The 20,484-nt window shown below is 58.3% G+C and overlaps 2 protein-coding genes across 6 annotated transcripts in view; one reads left to right on the top strand and one right to left on the bottom strand.

Annotated features, from left to right (window-relative positions):
* Positions 1–8,025: 8,025 nt before the first annotated feature.
* POLG2 (DNA polymerase gamma 2, accessory subunit) lies at positions 8,026–12,405 on the top strand. 4 transcript variants are annotated; one of them, XM_073579782.1, is made up of 9 exons: positions 8,026–8,342; positions 8,780–9,168; positions 9,286–9,406; positions 9,733–9,838; positions 9,917–10,087; positions 10,577–10,693; positions 10,802–10,882; positions 10,959–11,059; positions 11,251–12,405. In XM_073579782.1, exons 2-9 carry the CDS (start codon positions 8,781–8,783, stop codon positions 11,414–11,416), a joined length of 1,251 nt encoding a protein of 416 aa, XP_073435883.1. In that variant the 5' UTR covers positions 8,026–8,342; position 8,780; the 3' UTR covers positions 11,417–12,405. The 4 variants fall into 4 exon arrangements, with proteins under 4 accessions (XP_073435883.1, XP_073435884.1, XP_073435882.1 ...); XM_073579783.1 differs by having other exon boundaries at positions 8,026–8,423; XM_073579781.1 differs by having other exon boundaries at positions 8,026–8,675.
* Positions 12,406–13,951: 1,546 nt separating this feature from the next.
* The window catches only part of LOC141094071 (allergin-1-like), an 87,659-nt gene continuing 81,126 nt past the window's right edge, over positions 13,952–20,484 (bottom strand). For both annotated transcript variants that reach the window (XM_073579784.1, XM_073579785.1), the window contains one exon: positions 13,952–14,411. The gene's annotated coding sequence lies outside the window, so the exon portion shown is untranslated. The remainder of the gene's footprint in view (positions 14,412–20,484) is intronic.

The raw sequence follows: 20,484 nt of genomic DNA, 5'->3' as shown, positions 1-20,484 counted from the left end.
CTGCACAGAGCAGCACGTTCCGCTGTCCCCGGTCTCCCCTCCGTCCTCTGCGCCTCACATGCGGTACAGCCCTGTTCACACTGCACAGAGCAGCACGTTCCGCTGTCCCCGGTCTCCCCTCCGTCCTCTGCGCCTCACATGCGGTACAGCCCAGTTCACACTGCACTGAGCAGCACGTTCCGCTGTCCCCGGTCTCCCCTCCGTCCTCTGCACCTCACATGCGGTACAGCCCAGTTCACACTGCACAGAGCAGCACGTTCCGCTGTCCCCGGTCTCCCCTCCGTCCTCTGCGCCTCACATGCGGTACACTCCTGTTCACACTGCACTGAGCCGCACGTTCCGCTGTCCCCGGTCTCCCCTCCGTCCTCTGCGCCTCACATGCGGTACAGCCCTGTTCACACTGCACAGAGCATCACGTTCCGCTGTCCCCGGTCTCCCCTCCGTCCTCTGCGCCTCACATGCGGTACAGTCCTGTTCACACTGCACAGAGCAGCACGTTCCGCTGTCCCCGGTCTCCCCTCCGTCCTCTGCGCCTCACATGCGGTACAGCCCTGTTCACACTGCACAGAGCAGCACGTTCCGCTGTCCCCGGTCTCCCCTCCGTCCTCTGCGCCTCACATGCGGTACAGTCCTGTTCACACTGCACAGAGCAGCACGTTCCGCTGTCCCCGGTCTCCCCTCCGTCCTCTGCGCCTCACATGCGGTACAGCCCTGTTCACACTGCACAGAGCAGCACGTTCCGCTGTCCCCGGTCTCCCCTCCGTCCTCTGCGCCTCACATGCGGTACAGCCCAGTTCACACTGCACTGAGCAGCACGTTCCGCTGTCCCCGGTCTCCCCTCCGTCCTCTGCGCCTCACATGCGGTACAGCCCTGTTCACACTGCACAGAGCAGCACGTTCCGCTGTCCCCGGTCTCCCCTCCGTCCTCTGCGCCTCACATGCGGTACAGTCCTGTTCACACTGCACAGAGCAGCACGTTCCGCTGTCCCCGGTCTCCCCTCCGTCCTCTGCGCCTCACATGCGGTACAGCCCTGTTCACACTGCACAGAGCAGCACGTTCCGCTGTCCCCGGTCTCCCCTCCGTCCTCTGCGCCTCACATGCGGTACAGTCCTGTTCACACTGCACAGAGCAGCACGTTCCGCTGTCCCCGGTCTCCCCTCCGTCCTCTGCGCCTCACATGCGGTACAGCCCTGTTCACACTGCACAGAGCAGCACGTTCCGCTGTCCCCGGTCTCCCCTCCGTCCTCTGCGCCTCACATGCGGTACAGCCCAGTTCACACTGCACTGAGCAGCACGTTCCGCTGTCCCCGGTCTCCCCTCCGTCCTCTGCGCCTCACATGCGGTACAGCCCTGTTCACACTGCACAGAGCAGCACGTTCCGCTGTCTCCGGTCTCCCCTCCGTCCTCTGCGCCTCACATGCGGTACAGCCCTGTTCACACTGCACTGAGCCGCACGTTCCGCTGTCACCGGTCTCCCCTCCGTCCTCTGCGCCTCACATGCGGTACAGCCCTGTTCACACTGCACTGAGCCGCACGTTCCGCTGTCCCCGGTCTCCCCTCCGTCCTCTGCGCCTCACATGCGGTACAGCCCTGTTCACACTGCACAGAGCAGCACGTTCCGCTGTCTCCGGTCTCCCCTCCGTCCTCTGCGCCTCACATGCGGTACAGCCCTGTTCACACTGCACTGAGCCGCACGTTCCGCTGTCACCGGTCTCCCCTCCATCCTCTGCGCCTCACATGCGGTACAGCCCTGTTCACACTGCACAGAGCAGCACGTTCCGCTTTCCCCGGTCTCCCCTCCGTCCTCTGCGCCTCACATGCGGTACAGCCCTGTTCACACTGCACAGAGCAGCACGTTCCGTTGTCCCCAGTCTCCCCTCCGTCCTCTGTGCCTCACATGCGGTACAGCCCTGTTCACACTGCACAGAGCAGCACGTTCCGCTGTCCCCGGTCTCCCCTCCGTCCTCTGCGCCTCACATGCGGTACAGCCCTGTTCACACTGCACAGAGCATCACGTTCCGCTGTCCCCGGTCTCCCCTCCGTCCTCTGCGCCTCACATGCGGTACAGTCCTGTTCACACTGCACAGAGCAGCACGTTCCGCTGTCCCCGGTCTCCCCTCCGTCCTCTGCGCCTCACATGCGGTACAGCCCTTTTCACACTGCACAGAGCAGCACGTTCCGCTGTCCCCGGTCTCCCCTCCGGCCTCTGCGCCTCACATGCGGTACAGTCCTGTTCACACTGCACAGAGCAGCACGTTCCGCTGTCCCCGGTCTCCCCTCCGGCCTCTGCGCCTCACATGCGGTACAGCCCTGTTCACACTGCACAGAGCAGCACGTTCCGCTGTCCCCGGTCTCCCCTCCGTCCTCTGCGCCTCACATGCGGTACAGCCCATTTCACTGCACTGAGCAGCACGTTCCGCTGTCCCCGGTCTCCCCTCCGTCCTCTGCGCCTCACATGCGGTACAGCCCTGTTCACACTGCACAGAGCAGCACGTTCCGCTGTCTCCGGTCTCCCCTCCGTCCTCTGCGCCTCACATGCGGTACAGCCCTGTTCACACTGCACTGAGCCGCACGTTCCGCTGTCACCGGTCTCCCCTCCGTCCTCTGCGCCTCACATGCGGTACAGCCCTGTTCACACTGCACTGAGCCGCACGTTCCGCTGTCCCCGGTCTCCCCTCCGTCCTCTGCGCCTCACATGCGGTACAGCCCTGTTCACACTGCACTGAGCCGCACGTTCCGCTGTCCCCGGTCTCCCCTCCGTCCTCTGCGCCTCACATGCGGTACAGCCCTGTTCACACTGCACTGAGCCGCACGTTCCGCTGTCTCCGGTCTCCCCTCCGTCCTCTGCGCCTCACATGCGGTACAGCCCTGTTCACACTGCACAGAGCAGCACGTTCCGCTGTCCCCGGTCTCCCCTCCGTCCTCTGCGCCTCACATGCGGTACAGTCCTGTTCACACTGCACAGAGCAGCACGTTCCGCTGTCCCCGGTCTCCCCTCCGTCCTCTGCGCCTCACATGCGGTACAGCCCTGTTCACACTGCACAGAGCAGCACGTTCCGCTGTCCCCGGTCTCCCCTCCGTCCTCTGCGCCTCACATGCGGTACAGTCCTGTTCACACTGCACAGAGCAGCACGTTCCGCTGTCCCCGGTCTCCCCTCCGTCCTCTGCGCCTCACATGCGGTACAGCCCTGTTCACACTGCACAGAGCAGCACGTTCCGCTGTCCCCGGTCTCCCCTCCGTCCTCTGCGCCTCACATGCGGTACAGCCCAGTTCACACTGCACTGAGCAGCACGTTCCGCTGTCCCCGGTCTCCCCTCCGTCCTCTGCGCCTCACATGCGGTACAGCCCTGTTCACACTGCACAGAGCAGCACGTTCCGCTGTCTCCGGTCTCCCCTCCGTCCTCTGCGCCTCACATGCGGTACAGCCCTGTTCACACTGCACTGAGCCGCACGTTCCGCTGTCACCGGTCTCCCCTCCGTCCTCTGCGCCTCACATGCGGTACAGCCCTGTTCACACTGCACTGAGCCGCACGTTCCGCTGTCCCCGGTCTCCCCTCCGTCCTCTGCGCCTCACATGCGGTACAGCCCTGTTCACACTGCACAGAGCAGCACGTTCCGCTGTCTCCGGTCTCCCCTCCGTCCTCTGCGCCTCACATGCGGTACAGCCCTGTTCACACTGCACTGAGCCGCACGTTCCGCTGTCACCGGTCTCCCCTCCATCCTCTGCGCCTCACATGCGGTACAGCCCTGTTCACACTGCACAGAGCAGCACGTTCCGCTTTCCCCGGTCTCCCCTCCGTCCTCTGCGCCTCACATGCGGTACAGCCCTGTTCACACTGCACAGAGCAGCACGTTCCGTTGTCCCCAGTCTCCCCTCCGTCCTCTGTGCCTCACATGCGGTACAGCCCTGTTCACACTGCACAGAGCAGCACGTTCCGCTGTCCCCGGTCTCCCCTCCGTCCTCTGCGCCTCACATGCGGTACAGCCCTGTTCACACTGCACAGAGCATCACGTTCCGCTGTCCCCGGTCTCCCCTCCGTCCTCTGCGCCTCACATGCGGTACAGTCCTGTTCACACTGCACAGAGCAGCACGTTCCGCTGTCCCCGGTCTCCCCTCCGTCCTCTGCGCCTCACATGCGGTACAGCCCTTTTCACACTGCACAGAGCAGCACGTTCCGCTGTCCCCGGTCTCCCCTCCGGCCTCTGCGCCTCACATGCGGTACAGTCCTGTTCACACTGCACAGAGCAGCACGTTCCGCTGTCCCCGGTCTCCCCTCCGGCCTCTGCGCCTCACATGCGGTACAGCCCTGTTCACACTGCACAGAGCAGCACGTTCCGCTGTCCCCGGTCTCCCCTCCGTCCTCTGCGCCTCACATGCGGTACAGCCCATTTCACTGCACTGAGCAGCACGTTCCGCTGTCCCCGGTCTCCCCTCCGTCCTCTGCGCCTCACATGCGGTACAGCCCTGTTCACACTGCACAGAGCAGCACGTTCCGCTGTCTCCGGTCTCCCCTCCGTCCTCTGCGCCTCACATGCGGTACAGCCCTGTTCACACTGCACTGAGCCGCACGTTCCGCTGTCACCGGTCTCCCCTCCGTCCTCTGCGCCTCACATGCGGTACAGCCCTGTTCACACTGCACTGAGCCGCACGTTCCGCTGTCCCCGGTCTCCCCTCCGTCCTCTGCGCCTCACATGCGGTACAGCCCTGTTCACACTGCACTGAGCCGCACGTTCCGCTGTCCCCGGTCTCCCCTCCGTCCTCTGCGCCTCACATGCGGTACAGCCCTGTTCACACTGCACTGAGCCGCACGTTCCGCTGTCTCCGGTCTCCCCTCCGTCCTCTGCGCCTCACATGCGGTACAGCCCTGTTCACACTGCACTGAGCCACACGTTCCGCTGTCACCGGTCTCCCCTCCGTCCTCTGCGCCTCACATGCGGTACAGCCCTGTTCACACTGCACAGAGCAGCACGTTCCGCTGTCCCCGGTCTCCCCTCCGTCCTCTGCGCCTCACATGCGGTACAGCCCATTTCACACTGCACTGAGCAGCACGTTCCGCTGTCCCCGGTCTCCCCTCCGTCCTCTGCGCCTCACATGCGGTACAGCCCTGTTCACACTGCACAGAGCAGCACGTTCCGCTGTCTCCGGTCTCCCCTCCGTCCTCTGCGCCTCACATGCGGTACAGCCCTGTTCACACTGCACTGAGCCGCACGTTCCGCTGTCACCGGTCTCCCCTCCGTCCTCTGCGCTTCACATGCGGTACAGCCCTGTTCACACTGCACTGAGCCGCACGTTCCGCTGTCCCCGGTCTCCCCTCCGTCCTCTGCGCCTCACATGCGGTACAGCCCTGTTCACACTGCACTGAGCCGCACGTTCCGCTGTCTCCGGTCTCCCCTCCGTCCTCTGCGCCTCACATGCGGTACAGCCCTGTTCACACTGCACTGAGCCGCACGTTCCGCTGTCACCGGTCTCCCCTCCGTCCTCTGCGCCTCACATGCGGTGCAGCCCTGTTCACACTGCACAGAGCAGCACGTTCCGCTGTCTCCGGTCTCCCCTCCGTCCTCTGCGCCTCACATGCGGTACAGCCCTGTTCACACTGCACAGAGCAGCACGTTCCGCTGTCTCCGGTCTCCCCTCCGTCCTCTGCGCCTCACATGCGGTACAGCCCTGTTCACACTGCACAGAGCAGCACGTTCCGCTGTCCCCGGTCTCCCCTCCGTCCTCTGCGCCTCACATGCGGTACAGCCCTGTTCACACTGCACTGAGCCGCACGTTCCGCTGTCACCGGTCTCCCCTCCGTCCTCTGCGCCTCACATGCGGTACAGCCCTGTTCACACTGCACTGAGCCGCACGTTCCGCTGTCACCGGTCTCCCCTCCGTCCTCTGCGCCTCACATGCGGTACAGCCCTGTTCACACTGCACAGAGCAGCACGTTCCGCTGTCCCCGGTCTCCCCTCCGTCCTCTGCGCCTCACATGCGGTACAGCCCATTTCACACTGCACTGAGCAGCACGTTCCGCTGTCCCCGGTCTCCCCTCCGTCCTCTGCGCCTCACATGCGGTACAGCCCTGTTCACACTGCACAGAGCAGCACGTTCCGCTGTCTCCGGTCTCCCCTCCGTCCTCTGCGCCTCACATGCGGTACAGCCCTGTTCACACTGCACTGAGCCGCACGTTCCGCTGTCACCGGTCTCCCCTCCGTCCTCTGCGCCTCACATGCGGTACAGCCCTGTTCACACTGCACTGAGCCGCACGTTCCGCTGTCCCCGGTCTCCCCTCCGTCCTCTGCGCCTCACATGCGGTACAGCCCTGTTCACACTGCACTGAGCCGCACGTTCCGCTGTCTCCGGTCTCCCCTCCGTCCTCTGCGCCTCACATGCGGTACAGCCCTGTTCACACTGCACTGAGCCGCACGTTCCGCTGTCACCGGTCTCCCCTCCGTCCTCTGCGCCTCACATGCGGTACAGCCCTGTTCACACTGCACAGAGCAGCACGTTCCGCTGTCTCCGGTCTCCCCTCCGTCCTCTGCGCCTCACATGCGGTACAGCCCTGTTCACACTGCACTGAGCCGCACGTTCCGCTGTCACCGGTCTCCCCTCCGTCCTCTGCGCCTCACATGCGGTACAGCCCTGTTCACACTGCACTGAGCCGCACGTTCCGCTGTCCCCGGTCTCCCCTCCGTCCTCTGCGCCTCACATGCGGTACAGCCCTGTTCACACTGCACTGAGCCGCACGTTCCGCTGTCACCGGTCTCCCCTCCGTCCTCTGCGCCTCACATGCGGTACAGCCCTGTTCACACTGCACTGAGCCGTACGTTCCGCTGTCCCCGGTCTCCCCTCCGTCCTCTGCGCCTCACATGCGGTACAGCCCTGTTCACACTGCACTGAGCCGCACGTTCCGCTGTCACCGGTCTCCCCTCCGTCCTCTGCGCCTCACATGCGGTACAGCCCTGTTCACACTGCACTGAGCCGCACGTTCCGCTGTCCCCGGTCTCCCCTCCGTCCTCTGCGCCTCACATGCGGTACAGCCCTGTTCACACTGCACTGAGCCGCACGTTCCGCTGTCACCGGTCTCCCCTCCGTCCTCTGCGCCTCACATGCGGTACAGTCCTGTTCACACTGCACTGAGCCGCACGTTCCGCTGTCTCCGGTCTCCCCTCCGTCCTCTGCGCCTCACATGCGGTACAGCCCTGTTCACACTGCACTGAGCCGTACGTTCCGCTGTCCCCGGTCTCCCCTCCGTCCTCTGCGCCTCACATGCGGTACAGCCCTGTTCACACTGCACTGAGCCGCACGTTCCGCTGTCACCGGTCTCCCCTCCGTCCTCTGCGCCTCACATGCGGTACAGCCCTGTTCACACTGCACTGAGCCGCACGTTCCGCTGTCCCCGGTCTCCCCTCCGTCCTCTGCGCCTCACATGCGGTACAGCCCTGTTCACACTGCACTGAGCCGCACGTTCCGCTGTCTCCGGTCTCCCCTCCGTCCTCTGCGCCTCACATGCGGTACAGCCCTGTTCACACTGCACTGAGCCGTACGTTCCGCTGTCCCCGGTCTCCCCTCCGTCCTCTGCGCCTCACATGCGGTACAGCCCTGTTCACACTGCACTGAGCCGCACGTTCCGCTGTCACCGGTCTCCCCTCCGTCCTCTGCGCCTCACATGCGGTACAGCCCTGTTCACACTGCACAGAGCAGCACGTTCCGCTGTCCCCGGTCTCCCCTCCGTCCTCTGCGCCTCACATGCGGTACAGCCCTGTTCACACTGCACTGAGCCGCACGTTCCGCTGTCACCGGTCTCCCCTCCGTCCTCTGCGCCTCACATGCGGTACAGCCCTGTTCACACTGCACTGAGCCGTACGTTCCGCTGTCCCCGGTCTCCCGTGCCTCACATGCGGTACAGCCCTGTTCACACTGCACAGAGCAGCACGTTCCGCTGTCCCCCGGTTTTATTATTCGGAGTAGGTTACTTTTTGTCATTAAACCTATAAAAGAAAAGCACATTGTGCAAAGAAGAAAGTCATTTCCGCCGGGTGCGAAGGCGAGAAGACACCGGCACCGCCCGAGGAGCGGAACTAATGACGCACACAGGGCGTCAGCCGAGGGCTGTCGGGCAGTGACGCACTTCACGGCGTGACGTGATTTCTAGGAAAGCAGAGTACAGAGCCTGTGACGTAGTGAGGTGTGCTACTGTAAACCGAGGCTTGGAACGCATGATGAGCTGCAAACCGAGGGTTGACACGCAGACACACTGTGAATCGAGGCTTGGAACCAGGATGAGCTGTAAACCGAGGCTTGGAGCGCACTTTGGAAAGCGCACATGAAAGAAGCCTCTTGGTCGGAGCGTGCAGGTCGGGACTGCTCCGTGTTTCCTGCTCTCACCTTGTATCTGCCCTGTAGTGACGTCACGCCCATATATGATACAGAGCAGGGTATTGCATGACGTCACGTTATAAGTCTCCTCACACAGGACGCTGCTGCATTGTCTGCTCTGTGCCCCATATCACACCCTCACACGGAGCCCCCCACGTGGCCAGTATTTGCTCCAGGACGCTGTGGCAGCCAGAGGCGGCAGTGAGAACGTGCTTGGCCCGTGCCGTGGAGTCTCGGAGCGCACACTGGACCGGGTGCTGCCTATCTGTATGATCCAGCTCTCCGTATTCTGCTGCTCGTGTTTGGAAACCGTCAGTAAGCTGGTGTAGCGTCAGATGTGGCGCCCTGTAGGGGGCTCTGTGTGGGGCATGCTGGGAGATCTCAGCTCTGACGCTCTCCTGTGTCTTCTCCTCAGGATGGGTCACGGCGTAACGTGGCTGAAGATGGCGCGGTCTAGCCTCGTGGGCAGAGCGGACCGGGCGCTGAGGTCGGTCGGAGGGATCAGACTGTACACCGCCTCGGCCCATGATTGGACCGGTGACGTCCTCCTCGCGCTGTGTCAGCGCCGCCACTTTATACTGGGGGAGGAGCTGACCGCCGCCTCCGTCCTGGGGGGCTGTCACAGCCTCGGACCCCTGGGCATAGACATGAAGAAGAACCTGATAGACGAATGGTGGAAGATGGTGACTGTGAGCCGAGAGCAGGTCCTGGCCATCGACACTCCGCTCCGGGGCCCCTCACACAGACCACCAGCTCCAGAGAGGTGCGGACATCACCACGGTCTGCGCCAGGACCTGCTGCAAGGTAACCAGCACGGGCTACAGTACCACATGCGACCTGTGGGCAGGGATGGCGCTGGTGCCACTAGTCCCGGGGTCCGCCCCAGTATCGGACCCTCGTTATTAATGGTCTCTGTTGCAGGTGCCCTCTTGCACTACACCTCCTGTCTGGAGATGGTGAACCGGAAGCTGCCGTTCGGGATCGCGGAGGTGGGGAAGTGCTTCCATGGCGGCTCGGATCTCCAGGACCCCCGTCTCGCTGGGTAGGCCACAGTCAGAACTGGGTTCAGTCCTGGGTGTTGGGTGCAGGGGAACATAGTGTCGTGTGACCACCACGTTTCCACCAGCAAGGGGGCGCACGCTCGCTGTGATGACTGTAGCCCCCCGATCACTCTCTTTGACTGACGCCCTCCAGTGTAGTGACTTTGTGACCACCACATTTTCACCAGCAGGGGGCGCACGCTCGCTGTGGTGACTGTAGCCCCCGGCCGGGGTCGCACTTTGTGACTGGCGCCTCCTTCACTGTGATGACTGTAGCCCCCCAACCACTCTCTGTGACTGGCACCCCTTGACGGTGTGACCTTTTCAGGCCCGGAGAGAGGACGGTGGCATCGCTCTGCTGGTTCACCTCCGCGAAGACCTCGTCTCAGTGGCATGACTACTGGCTGCGGCACCGGCTGCTGTGGTGGCGCAGGGTGAGTGGCGGCTCTGTGTGGTGGAGGGGGTTGGCTGTGGGGTCTGCACGGTGATGACCTCCCCCCGTCTTTTCACAGTTCGCTCAGGTCCCATCTGGATTCAGCAGCAGCGATCAGCAGGACGTGGACGGAGACAAGACCATCATAAACTACCACTTCCCCTGGGGTCCGGAGCCGGTGGAGACGCTGCGATCCATGGATGACTCCGCACTGACACAGATGCACACCGGAGCCGGTGCCATACTGCAGGTGTGTACTGTTCCGGAGACATGCCGGATTAGCAGATATTCCGGATTACAAGAGATGGCTTCTGCTAATGCTGGATTATCTGACAGGTGCCGGATTAGCAGATATTCCCGATTACTGGAGATGGCTTCTGCTAATGCTGGATTATCTGACAGGTGCCGGATTAGCAGAAATTCCCGATTACTGGAGATGGCTTCTGCTAATGCTGGATTATCTGACAGGTGCCGGATTAGCAGATATTCCCGATTACTGGAGATGGCTTCTGCTAATGCTGGATTATCTGACAGGTGCCGGATTAGCAGATATTCCCGATTACTGGAGATGGCTTCTGCTAATGCTGGATTACCTGACAGGTGCCGGATTAGCAGATATTCCCGATTACTGGAGATGGGTTTATCTGGCATTGATTGCAGCGGGATCACATTCTCTGGATTATCAGGCTTCCCGGGTGCCGGATTACCAGACTGTGACCGTTTTCCTCCCCTCCCCCAGGGTCGGGACGGCCGGAGGGCGGTGGTCCCGCATGTGGTGTGGCTGAGCAGCGATCTGGAGCGCGGATTGCTGGCGTACCTCTCGGACGCACTGCAGGGGAGCGAGCCGCTCAGGACGGTGAGTCGGAGCCGTGAGAAGCAGACGTTGCTCGCAGTTGTCAGCCATTGGGGGGAGGGGCAGGACACCAGGATGTGAGGGGGTCACTTACTTTCCTTCTGCTCTCAGGTGTTGAAGATTCACCCATCTTTGGCCCCCGTGAAGGTGGCGCTAGACTTGGGGAAGGGCCCGACGGCGGAGCTGCGGCTGGTACGTGCGCGGCGCTGCTTTATGTTCCTTTCTGATAGTCTGGATTATCAGATGTAATGTTCTGGATGACCCGCAGGTCTGTGAGGGGCTGTCTTCAGAGCTGCGGGGGAGCGGGGTCTCCGTCTGGCCCGGTTACCTGGACGCACCGCAGACGCCGATGGAGAAGCTCTTTACAAAGTGAGTGCAACGGACGGATAATGGGGGCAAAATTCCCTTAATCCGGCATCTAGGGTCTGCATCATCTGATATTCTGGATTAATAGATGGGTACAGTTCCTTTATTCCGGCCTGGAGTCTTGTGCCGGATTATCAGATGCCGGATCACAGGTGTGACAGGGCGCCCCTTCACGGTGTCCTGATGTCTTACAGGTACGATGAGATGGGTGTTCTGTTCACGGTGCTGGTGAGCGACGTCACACTGGAGAGCGGCCTGCTCCACCTGCGCAACCGTGACACCACTGTGAAAGAGACGCTGCACATCTCCACACTGTCAGCGTTCCTCACCCAGCAGACGACGGCGGCCCGGAGACTGTAAGAGACGCTGCACATCTCCACACTGTCGGCGTTCCTCACCCAGCAGACGACGGCGGCCCGGAGACTGTGACCGTAAGAGACGCTGCACATCTCCACACTGTTGGCGTTCCTCACCCAGCAGACGACAGCGGCCCGGAGCCTGTGACCGTAAGAGACGCTGCACATCTCCACACTGTCAGCGTTCCTTACCCATCAGACGATGGGTCCCCGGAGACTGTGACCGTAAGAGACGCTGCACATCACACTGTCAGCGTTCCTCACCCAGAAGACGACGGCGGCGGCCCGGAGACTATGACCGTAAGAGACGCTGCACATCTCCACACTGTCAGCGTTCATAACCCAGCAGACAACGGCGGCCCGGAGACTGTGACTGTAAGAGACGCTGCACATCTCCACACTGTCAGCGTTCCTCACCCAGAAGATGACGGCGGCCCGGAGACTATGACCGTAAGAGACTCTGCACATCTCCACACTGTCAGCGTTCATAACCCAGCAGACAACGGCGGCCCGGAGACTGTGACTGTAAGAGACGCTGCACATCTCCACACTGTCAGCGTTCCTCACCCAGAAGATGACGGCGGCCCGGAGACTGACTGTAAGAGACGCTGCACATCTCCACACTGTCGGAGTTCCTCACCCAGCAGACGATGGTGGCCCGGAGACTGTGACCGTAAGAGACACTGCACATCACACTGTCAGCGTTCCTCACCCAGAAGACGACTGCTGCCCAGAGACTGTGACTGTAAGAGACGCTGCACATCTCCACACTGTCAGCGTCCTCACCCAGCTGACGACGGCGGCCCAGAGACTGTGACAGTAAGAGACAGTGCACATCTCCACACGGTCAGCGTTCTTCACCCAGCAGATGACGGCGGTCCAGAGACTGTGACAGTAAGAGACAGTGCACATCTCCACACGGTCAGCGTTCCTCACCCAGCAGACGACGGCGGTCCGGAGACTGTGACAGTAAGAGACTGCACATCTCCACACTGTCAGCGTTCCTCACCCAGCAGACGACGGCGGGCCGGAGACTGTGACAGTAAAAGACGCTGCACATCTCCACACTGTCAGCGTCCTCACCCAGCTGACGACGGCGGCCCAGAGACTGTGACAGTAAGAGACAGTGCACATCTCCACACGGTCAGCGTTCTTCACCCAGCAGATGACGGCGGTCCAGAGACTGTGACAGTAAGAGACAGTGCACATCTCCACACGGTCAGCGTTCCTCACCCAGCAGACGACGGCGGTCCGGAGACTGTGACAGTAAGAGACTGCACATCTCCACACTGTCAGCGTTCCTCACCCAGCAGACGACGGCGGGCCGGAGACTGTGACAGTAAAAGACGCTGCACATCTCCACACTGTCAGCGTTCCTCACCCAGCAGACGACGGCGGCCCGGAGACTGTGACTGTAAGAGACGCTGCACATCTCCACACTGTCAGCGTTCCTCACCCAGCAGACGATGGCGGGCCAGAGACTGTGACTGTAAGAGACGCTGCACATCTCCACACTGTCGGCGTTCCTCACCCAGCAGACGACGGTGGGCCAGAGACTGTGACAGAGACAGTGCACATCTCCACACTGTCAGCGTCCTCACCCAGCAGGCGATGGCGGTCTGGAGACTGTGACTGTAAGAGACAGTGCACATCTCCACACTGTCAGCGTTCCTCACCCAGCAGTTGACGGCGGTCCGGAGACTGTGACTGTAAGAGACAGTGCACATCTCCACACTGTCAGCGTTCCTCACCCAGCAGTTGACGGAGGTCCGGAGACTGTGACAGTGCACATCTCCACACTGTCAGCGTTCTCATCCAGCAGATGACGGCGGCCCGGATACTGTGACAGTAAGAGACAGTGCACATCTCCACACTGTCAGCGTCCTCACCCAGCAGGCGATGGCGGTCCAGAGACTGAGACAGTGCACATCTCCACACTGTCAGCGTCCTCACCCAGCAGACGATGGCGGGCCGGAAACTGTGACAGTAAAAGACGCTGCACATCTACACACTGTCAGCGTTCCTCACCCAGCAGGCGATGGCGGTTGGAGACACAGTGCACATCTCCACACTGTCAGCGTTCCTCACCCAGCAGACGATGGCGGGCCGTAGACTGAGACAGTGCACATCCCACACTGTCAGCGTTCCTCACCCAGCAGACGACGGCGGTCCCGAGACACAGTGCACATATCCACACTGTCAGCGTTCCTCACCCAGCAGACGATGGCGGTCCGGGGACTGAGACAGTGCACATCCCACACTGTCAGCGTTCCTCAACCAGCAGACGACGGCGGTCCGGAGACACAGTGCACATCTCCACACTGTCAGCGTTCCTCACCCAGCAGACGACGGCAGCCCGGAGACTGTGACAGTAAAAGACTGCACATCTCCACACTGTCAGCGTTCCTCACTAGAAATTGTGACCATAAAAGTGCCTGCAACCGGAGGCTCATCTGATCTTTTCATGTTCTGAGATGCGGGACACTGACACGTGGTACAGGATGCTGACACTACGTGTACAGGATAATGACACTGCAGGTACAGGGTAACATTTATTCATGGTACTATGTACAAAGTATGCCCCTCACACTGCAGACAATGATGTGTGTATTTCTGTTATTAATCCTCTGATGAAAATTCTTCTGAGAATTTAAATATGCAAATTGCCTGATCATTGCGCAGGGCGGCCAGTGGGCCCTCTAGCACCTCCTGTTGAAAGTAGCAATTCTAGCACTCAGCTACTCCAGACCTCTTGCTTTCCACTGATGAGGAGCAAACACCCGAATCACAGTTCTGCACATTGAGCTCCTGGTTTGGCTCTTTCCCGGTCATGTGCTGAGGCGATATTAACTTTTAGAATTGCTGTATCCAGTAGGAGGTGCTGGGGATCCAGTCCTCTTCTACTTGTCCTGGCGGATGGTGTCCGGGTTCATTCTCGGATGAATGTAGCCATATTGAGTGTCCAACCTGTACTGTCCAAGATGAGGAATCACAGCCGCCTGAAATAGAGAGCGAAGCATTGTAATGTATTCTGGATACAAATAAACCCATTATATTATGCTATAGGGAGCAAAGACCCCCAACAATAGAGATACATGATACGATCCCGTCTGCAGCCACCACTAGGGGGAAGCTCCCTTTATACAGAGAAACATAAGATCCTGTCTGCAGCCACCACTAGGGGGAGCTCCCTGTATACAGAGATACGTGATAAGATCCTGTCTGCAGCCACCACTAGGGGGAGCTCCCTGTATACAGAGATCCATGATAAGATCCTGTCTGCAGTCAGCACTAGGGGGAGCTCCCTGTATACAGAGATACGTGATAAGATCCTGTCTGCAGCCACCACGAGTGGGAGCTCCCTATATACAGAGATACATGTTCAGAAAAGAGCGACCAGAATGGTGACTGGTCTGCAAACCCTGTCTTATGAGGAAAGGTTGCAGGATTTGGGATTGTTTAGTTTGCAAAAGAAGACTGAGAGGAGACTTAATAGCTGTCTACAAATATCTAAAGGGCTGTCACATTGTAGAAGGATCAACTTTATTCTCATTTGCACAAGGAAAGACTAGAAGCAATGGGATGAAACCGAATGGGAGGAGACACAGATTAGATATTAGAAAAAACTTTTTGACAGAGTGATCAATGAGTGGAACAGGCTGCCATGAGAAGTGGTGAGTTCTCCTTCAATGGAAGTCTTCAAACAGAGGCTGGACAGACATCTGACTGGGATGATTTAGCGAATCCTGCTTTGAGCAGGGGGTTGGACCAGATGGCCCAGGAGGTCCCTTCCAACACTATGATTCTATGATGAGAACCTGTCTGCAGACACCACGAGTGGGAGATCCCTGTATACAGAGATACAGGATGAGATCCTGTCTGCAGACACCACTAGGGGGAGCTCCCTATATACAGAGATACATGATAAGATCCTGTCTGCAGCCACCACTAGGGGGAAGTTCCCTGTATACAGAGATACATGTTGAGATACTGTCTGCAGACACCACTAGTGGGAGCTCCCTGTATACAAAGATACATGATACGATCCTGTCTGCAGCCACCACTAGGGGGAGCTCCCTGAATACAGAGATACATGATGAGATCCTGTCTGCAGACACCACTAGTGGGAGCTCCCTGTATACAGAGATACATAAGATCCTATCTGCAGCCACCACTAGGGGGAGCTCCCTGTATACAGAGATACATGGTAAGATTCTGTATGCAGCCACCACTAGGGGGAGCTCCCTGTATACAGAGATACACGATAAGATCCTGTCTGCAGTCACCACTAGGGGAAGCTCCCTGTATACAGAGATACACGATAAGATCCTGTCTGCAGTCACCACTAGGGGGAGCTCCCTGTATACAGAGATACATGATAAAATTCTGTCTGCAGCCACCACTAGGGGGAGCTCCCTGTATAGAGATACATGATAAGATCCTGCCTGCAGCGACCACTAGGGGGAGCTCCCTGTATACAGAGATACATGATAAGATCCTGTCTGCAGCCACCACTAGGGGGAGCTCCCTGTATACAGAGATACATGATAAGATCCTGTCTGCAGCCACCACTAGGGGGAGCTCCCTGTATACAGAGATACATGATAAGATCCTGTCTGCAGCCACCACTAGGGGGAGCTCCCTGTATACAGAGATACATGATAAGATCCTGTCTGCAGCCACCACTAGGGGGAGCTCCCTGTATACAGAGATACATGATAAGATCCTGTCTGCAGCCACCACTAGGGGGAGCTCCCTGTATACAGAGATACATGGTAAGATTCTGTCTGCAGCCACCACTAGGGGGAGCTCCCTGTATACAGAGATACACGATAAGATCCTGTCTGCAGTCACCACTAGGGGAAGCTCCCTGTATACAGAGATACACGATAAGATCCTGTCTGCAGTCACCACTAGGGGGAGCTCCCTGTATACAGAGATACATGATAAAATTCTGTCTGCAGCCACCACTAGGGGGAGCTCCCTGTATAGAGATACATGATAAGATCCTGCCTGCAGCGACCACTAGGGGGAGCTCCCTGTATACAGAGATACATGATAAGATCCTGTCTGCAGCCACCACTAGGGGGAGCTCCCTGTATACAGAGATACATGATAAGATCCTGTCTGCAGCCACCACTAGGGGGAGCTCCCTGTATACAGAGATACATGATAAGATCCTGTCTGCAGCCACCACTAGGGGGAGCTCCCTGTATACAGAGATACATGATAAGATCCTGTCTGCAGCCACCACTAGGGGAAGCTCCCTGTATACAGAGATACATGATAAGATCCTGCCTGCCGTCACCACTAGGGGGAGCTCTCTGTATACAGAGATACATGATAAGATCCTGTCTGCAGCCACCACTAGGGGGAGCTCTCTGTATACAGAGATACATGATAAGATCCTGTCTGCAGCCACCATTAGGGGGAGCTCCCTGTATACAGAGATACATGATAAGATCCTGTCTGCAACCAACACTAGGGGGAGTGTTATGAATGGGTCACTGAGGAGGAGAGCGCAATAGGCTATGCTACCAGAACACCAGAGGTTGGTCGCTCAGCGGATTGCAGACCCCTGGTCTTAACACAACTAGCAGTAGCCGTGGAGCGTACCTACGTTGCCCTAGACGCCTCGTCACAGCCGGAGAGCTAACTAAGCCTAAAGACAGAAAAGTGAAAGCTAAACTGCCCCGGAGCAGATCCCCAAAGGAATAGACAGCCCCCAACATATATTGTCGGTGGGACAAGATGAAGCACAGACAGAAAGATAGGCTGAGCAAATGTTGGGGCCCACACTGACTAGATAGGACAGGACAGAAAAGGCACTATCTGTAATCACGCAAAACCCCTAACAATTCCAACACGACTGATGTACAAAAATACTGAGGTTTGCACAAACTTCGTCCCCACTATATCAGCACTCAGGTGTGAACTGGCGGCTAGCAACAGGCTGTTACAGCAGGGATGAAGAGAGAAGGAACAGCAGGGGACTGAGCAAACAAACACAAGATACAAAAATACAGGGCAGGAGCCAGAAGCCCCTGGGGGAGCAAGCTGACCCCTGACAGTAAGGCAAAATCAGATGCAAAGGGTTTAGCAAATGACAGCTGAAAAATGCAGGATCAGGCAGGAGACAGAAATCCTCAATAAGCAAATAAAGGAGTATCACCGGCAGCCACTGAGAGAGGTATGCTCGCTTATGTAGTCCCAGTCACTACCCCCACTCCTCCAATTATCTTCTGCAGCTCTTGGGTTAACATCATGTTGACCAGCTCCACTACCAGCAGTATCCACCAGAGGGAGTCTTGCCTCAAAAGTCGGATTAAGAGAGTTCACAACAGGGGAGCTCCCTGTATACAGAGATCCATGATAATATCCTGTCTGCACCAACCACTAGGTGGAGCTCCCTGTATACAGAGATACATGATAAGATCCTGTCTGCACCAACCACTAGGTGGAGCTCCCTGTATACAGAGATACATGATAAGATCCTGTCTGCAACCACCACTAGGGGGAGCTCCCTGTATACAGAGATACATGATAAGATCCTGTCTGCAGCCACCACTAGGGGGAGCTCCTTGTATACAGAGATACATGATAAGATCCTGTCTGAAGTCACCACTCGGAGGAGCTCCCTGTGTACAGAGATACATGATAAGATCCTGTCTGCAGCCACCACTAGGGGGAGCCCCCTGTTTACAGATACATGATAATATCCTGTCTGCAGCCACCAGTAGGGGGAGCTCCCTGTATACAGAGATACATGATAAGATCCTGTCTGCAGACACCGCAAGGGGGAGCTCCCTGTATACAGAGATTCATAATGAAATTCTGCAGCCACCACTAAGGGGAGCTCCCTGTATACAGAGATACATGATAAGATCCTGTCTGCAGTCACCACTAGGGGGAGCTCTCTGTATACAGAGATACATAATAAGATCCTGTCTGCAGACACCACTAGGGGGAGCTCCCTGTATACAGAGATACATAAGATCCTGTCTGCAGCCACCACTAGGGGGAGCTCCCCGTATACAGAGATACATGATAAGATCCTGTCTGCAGCTGTGGTGCCCCTGAGGCTTCAGTTGCCACAGAGGTACTGCACCTTCTCCTAAGGTGTAGTGCCCCACCATCCAGGTAAGGTGGGAACTCCTGACCACGCTCCACACCTGCATTCCACACACAGGAAAGTTCAGTGGGGCCACATAACAGCTTCATGCTGGGGGTTAGCAGAGCACCCCTTGTGGAACCCTGCTTCGTAACACAAGATGTGCTGGGAGGCAGGTGGAGATAGATGATACAAAAGAGTGGGAAGAGTGAAAGTTATGTTAGTTGGTTAGAGGCGAGAGAAGAGAGCAGATGGGTGTCTGAGGGACGTGCTGCAGCAGGTCCCAGTGATCTGGGCTGCTGGCACAAGAAAGACCAGAGAAAGAGACTGATAAGATTGATAACCTAACCTTCCATAAGAGAGAGAGAACAGATCGGAACGAAGGAGAATAGAAGGACGGTGGGAAGCTGGTTGAGAAAGAGAGAGAACCCTTCCAGTCCAGAGAGCGCAAAGGCCGGGGCCCGGTCCCGGAGGTTGATTGGATCTTTATGTCCGGCAACAGACACTGGAGGAGTAGTGAGCCGCTAACGCCTTGCTCCCATCATAGACTTGGGACACAACAGCAACTGAATAGAGAGCCGGGACACAGTGGAGTCCCCGAAGCAGGCTACAGCTGTCTGTCATACAAGTAAAGACTAGGAACACCTAGAGAGAAGCATTCCAGGGTAACTAAGTACTGGAGTGCTTCGCACCTAAAGGCGCATTGGAGGAGTCGTTCAGTAAGGTACATGTTGGCGGAGTGTGGAGGGGAGAATCCTATCCTGCCTGGAGGTTGGCTGGAGCCCTGACCTGGAGAACACAGTACGGAGGCAGGCGTGTGTGTGAACTGCAAACAGTGAGTAAAGCTTTGGAACCGCATACTCTGGTGTCCTCCAGTTATTCCCGCACCGCTACATCTGGGTAACATCATCCATACCATTCTGCGCCTCTCCTCATCCATTGCACCTACACTGCCCTGGGACTACAGCTCCACCTGTGGGGAGCTACACCATCTTTGCTGCACCACAGCATCAGTCCCAGCGGATCTGCATGCAGCATTGGCTTACCATCTTACTTGCCAAACATCACGGGTGGCGTCACAAACTCTTCATATAAACTTTAACACTATTAACATCACCGCCATTGATATTGAGCGCCCAGGGCCACGGACCGGGTCACTGCTGCTGTGACACCTTCCCGCCTTAACACCGGCCCGGTACCGAGTACCCCGCAGCCCTGGGTGTGCGAGGGCGACCCAATTTTGGCGTCACGAACAGGATAACGAGACCCGATGCCATCGGGTTCTGTGTGCCTTGGATTTACAACTTTTGAAAATGTGCAGAAGACCAAGTTTAATAGACTGTAAAATGGACATTAGAAATGGCCGCTGGTGCGGAGAAGGGCGTGAAGAGATGGGAGGTCCTAAGAAAAGACCGCGAAGAGTCTTGGGCCGTCCCTGCCTGAATTACTATGTGACCGACGCATGGCCCACCCCCCCGAGGGGTTCATATACTGGCTTGGTATGGAGGTGCGGAAAGAAGACGCTGCCCCCGGAAGGAGGGGCAGAGAAAGCCAGTGGCGAGCAGAAGGGCGGAGCAAGAAGAACGCCAGAACGCCATTTTGGAGAGTGAGGGAAGGAGGCCTGCGGAGCGTGGGGAACTGAATCTCCCTGGCGCCATGGCTGAAGGCTCCGACCTGATCTCAAGAATGGATCCCCAACAGCTGGAGGACGAGATTATCCAGCTGACACGCCGCCTGCGAATGAGGCGAGAAGCGCAATGGACATTGGACCTGCAGCACACCCAGGAAGGGCCCACACCTGCGGTACCCGCGACATCGGTACTCGCCGCTGCTGCACCGGATCTTTTCCTGGCAGACCCCACGGAGCTTGGAGCTGCTGCCATGCCACCAGTAGCGTACTCTGTTCCTTCTTTTCCGCTGATACCGGAGGAGTTGTACACGGCCCAGGGAGCTGAGGCGGA

The sequence above is a fragment of the Dendrobates tinctorius genome, unplaced genomic scaffold, assembly GCF_039654945.1.
Source record: "Dendrobates tinctorius isolate UK_male_01 unplaced genomic scaffold, ASM3965494v1 ptg000063l, whole genome shotgun sequence".
Lineage (NCBI taxonomy): Eukaryota > Metazoa > Chordata > Amphibia > Anura > Dendrobatidae > Dendrobates > Dendrobates tinctorius.
The sequence above is the reverse complement of the archived record's forward strand: the minus strand, read 5'-3'. Positions and strand labels throughout refer to the sequence as shown.

Excerpts from the sequence above, each read along its gene's own strand:
- POLG2 (XM_073579782.1), top strand. The coding sequence starts at position 8,781 with ATGGGTCACGGCGTAACGTGGCTGAAGATGGCGCGGTCTAGCCTCGTG. Across the intron at positions 9,169-9,285 it reads GCGCCAGGACCTGCTGCAAG|GTGCCCTCTTGCACTACACC; the intron begins GTAACCAGCACG and ends TCTCTGTTGCAG. Across the intron at positions 9,839-9,916 it reads GGCTGCTGTGGTGGCGCAGG|TTCGCTCAGGTCCCATCTGG; the intron begins GTGAGTGGCGGC and ends GTCTTTTCACAG.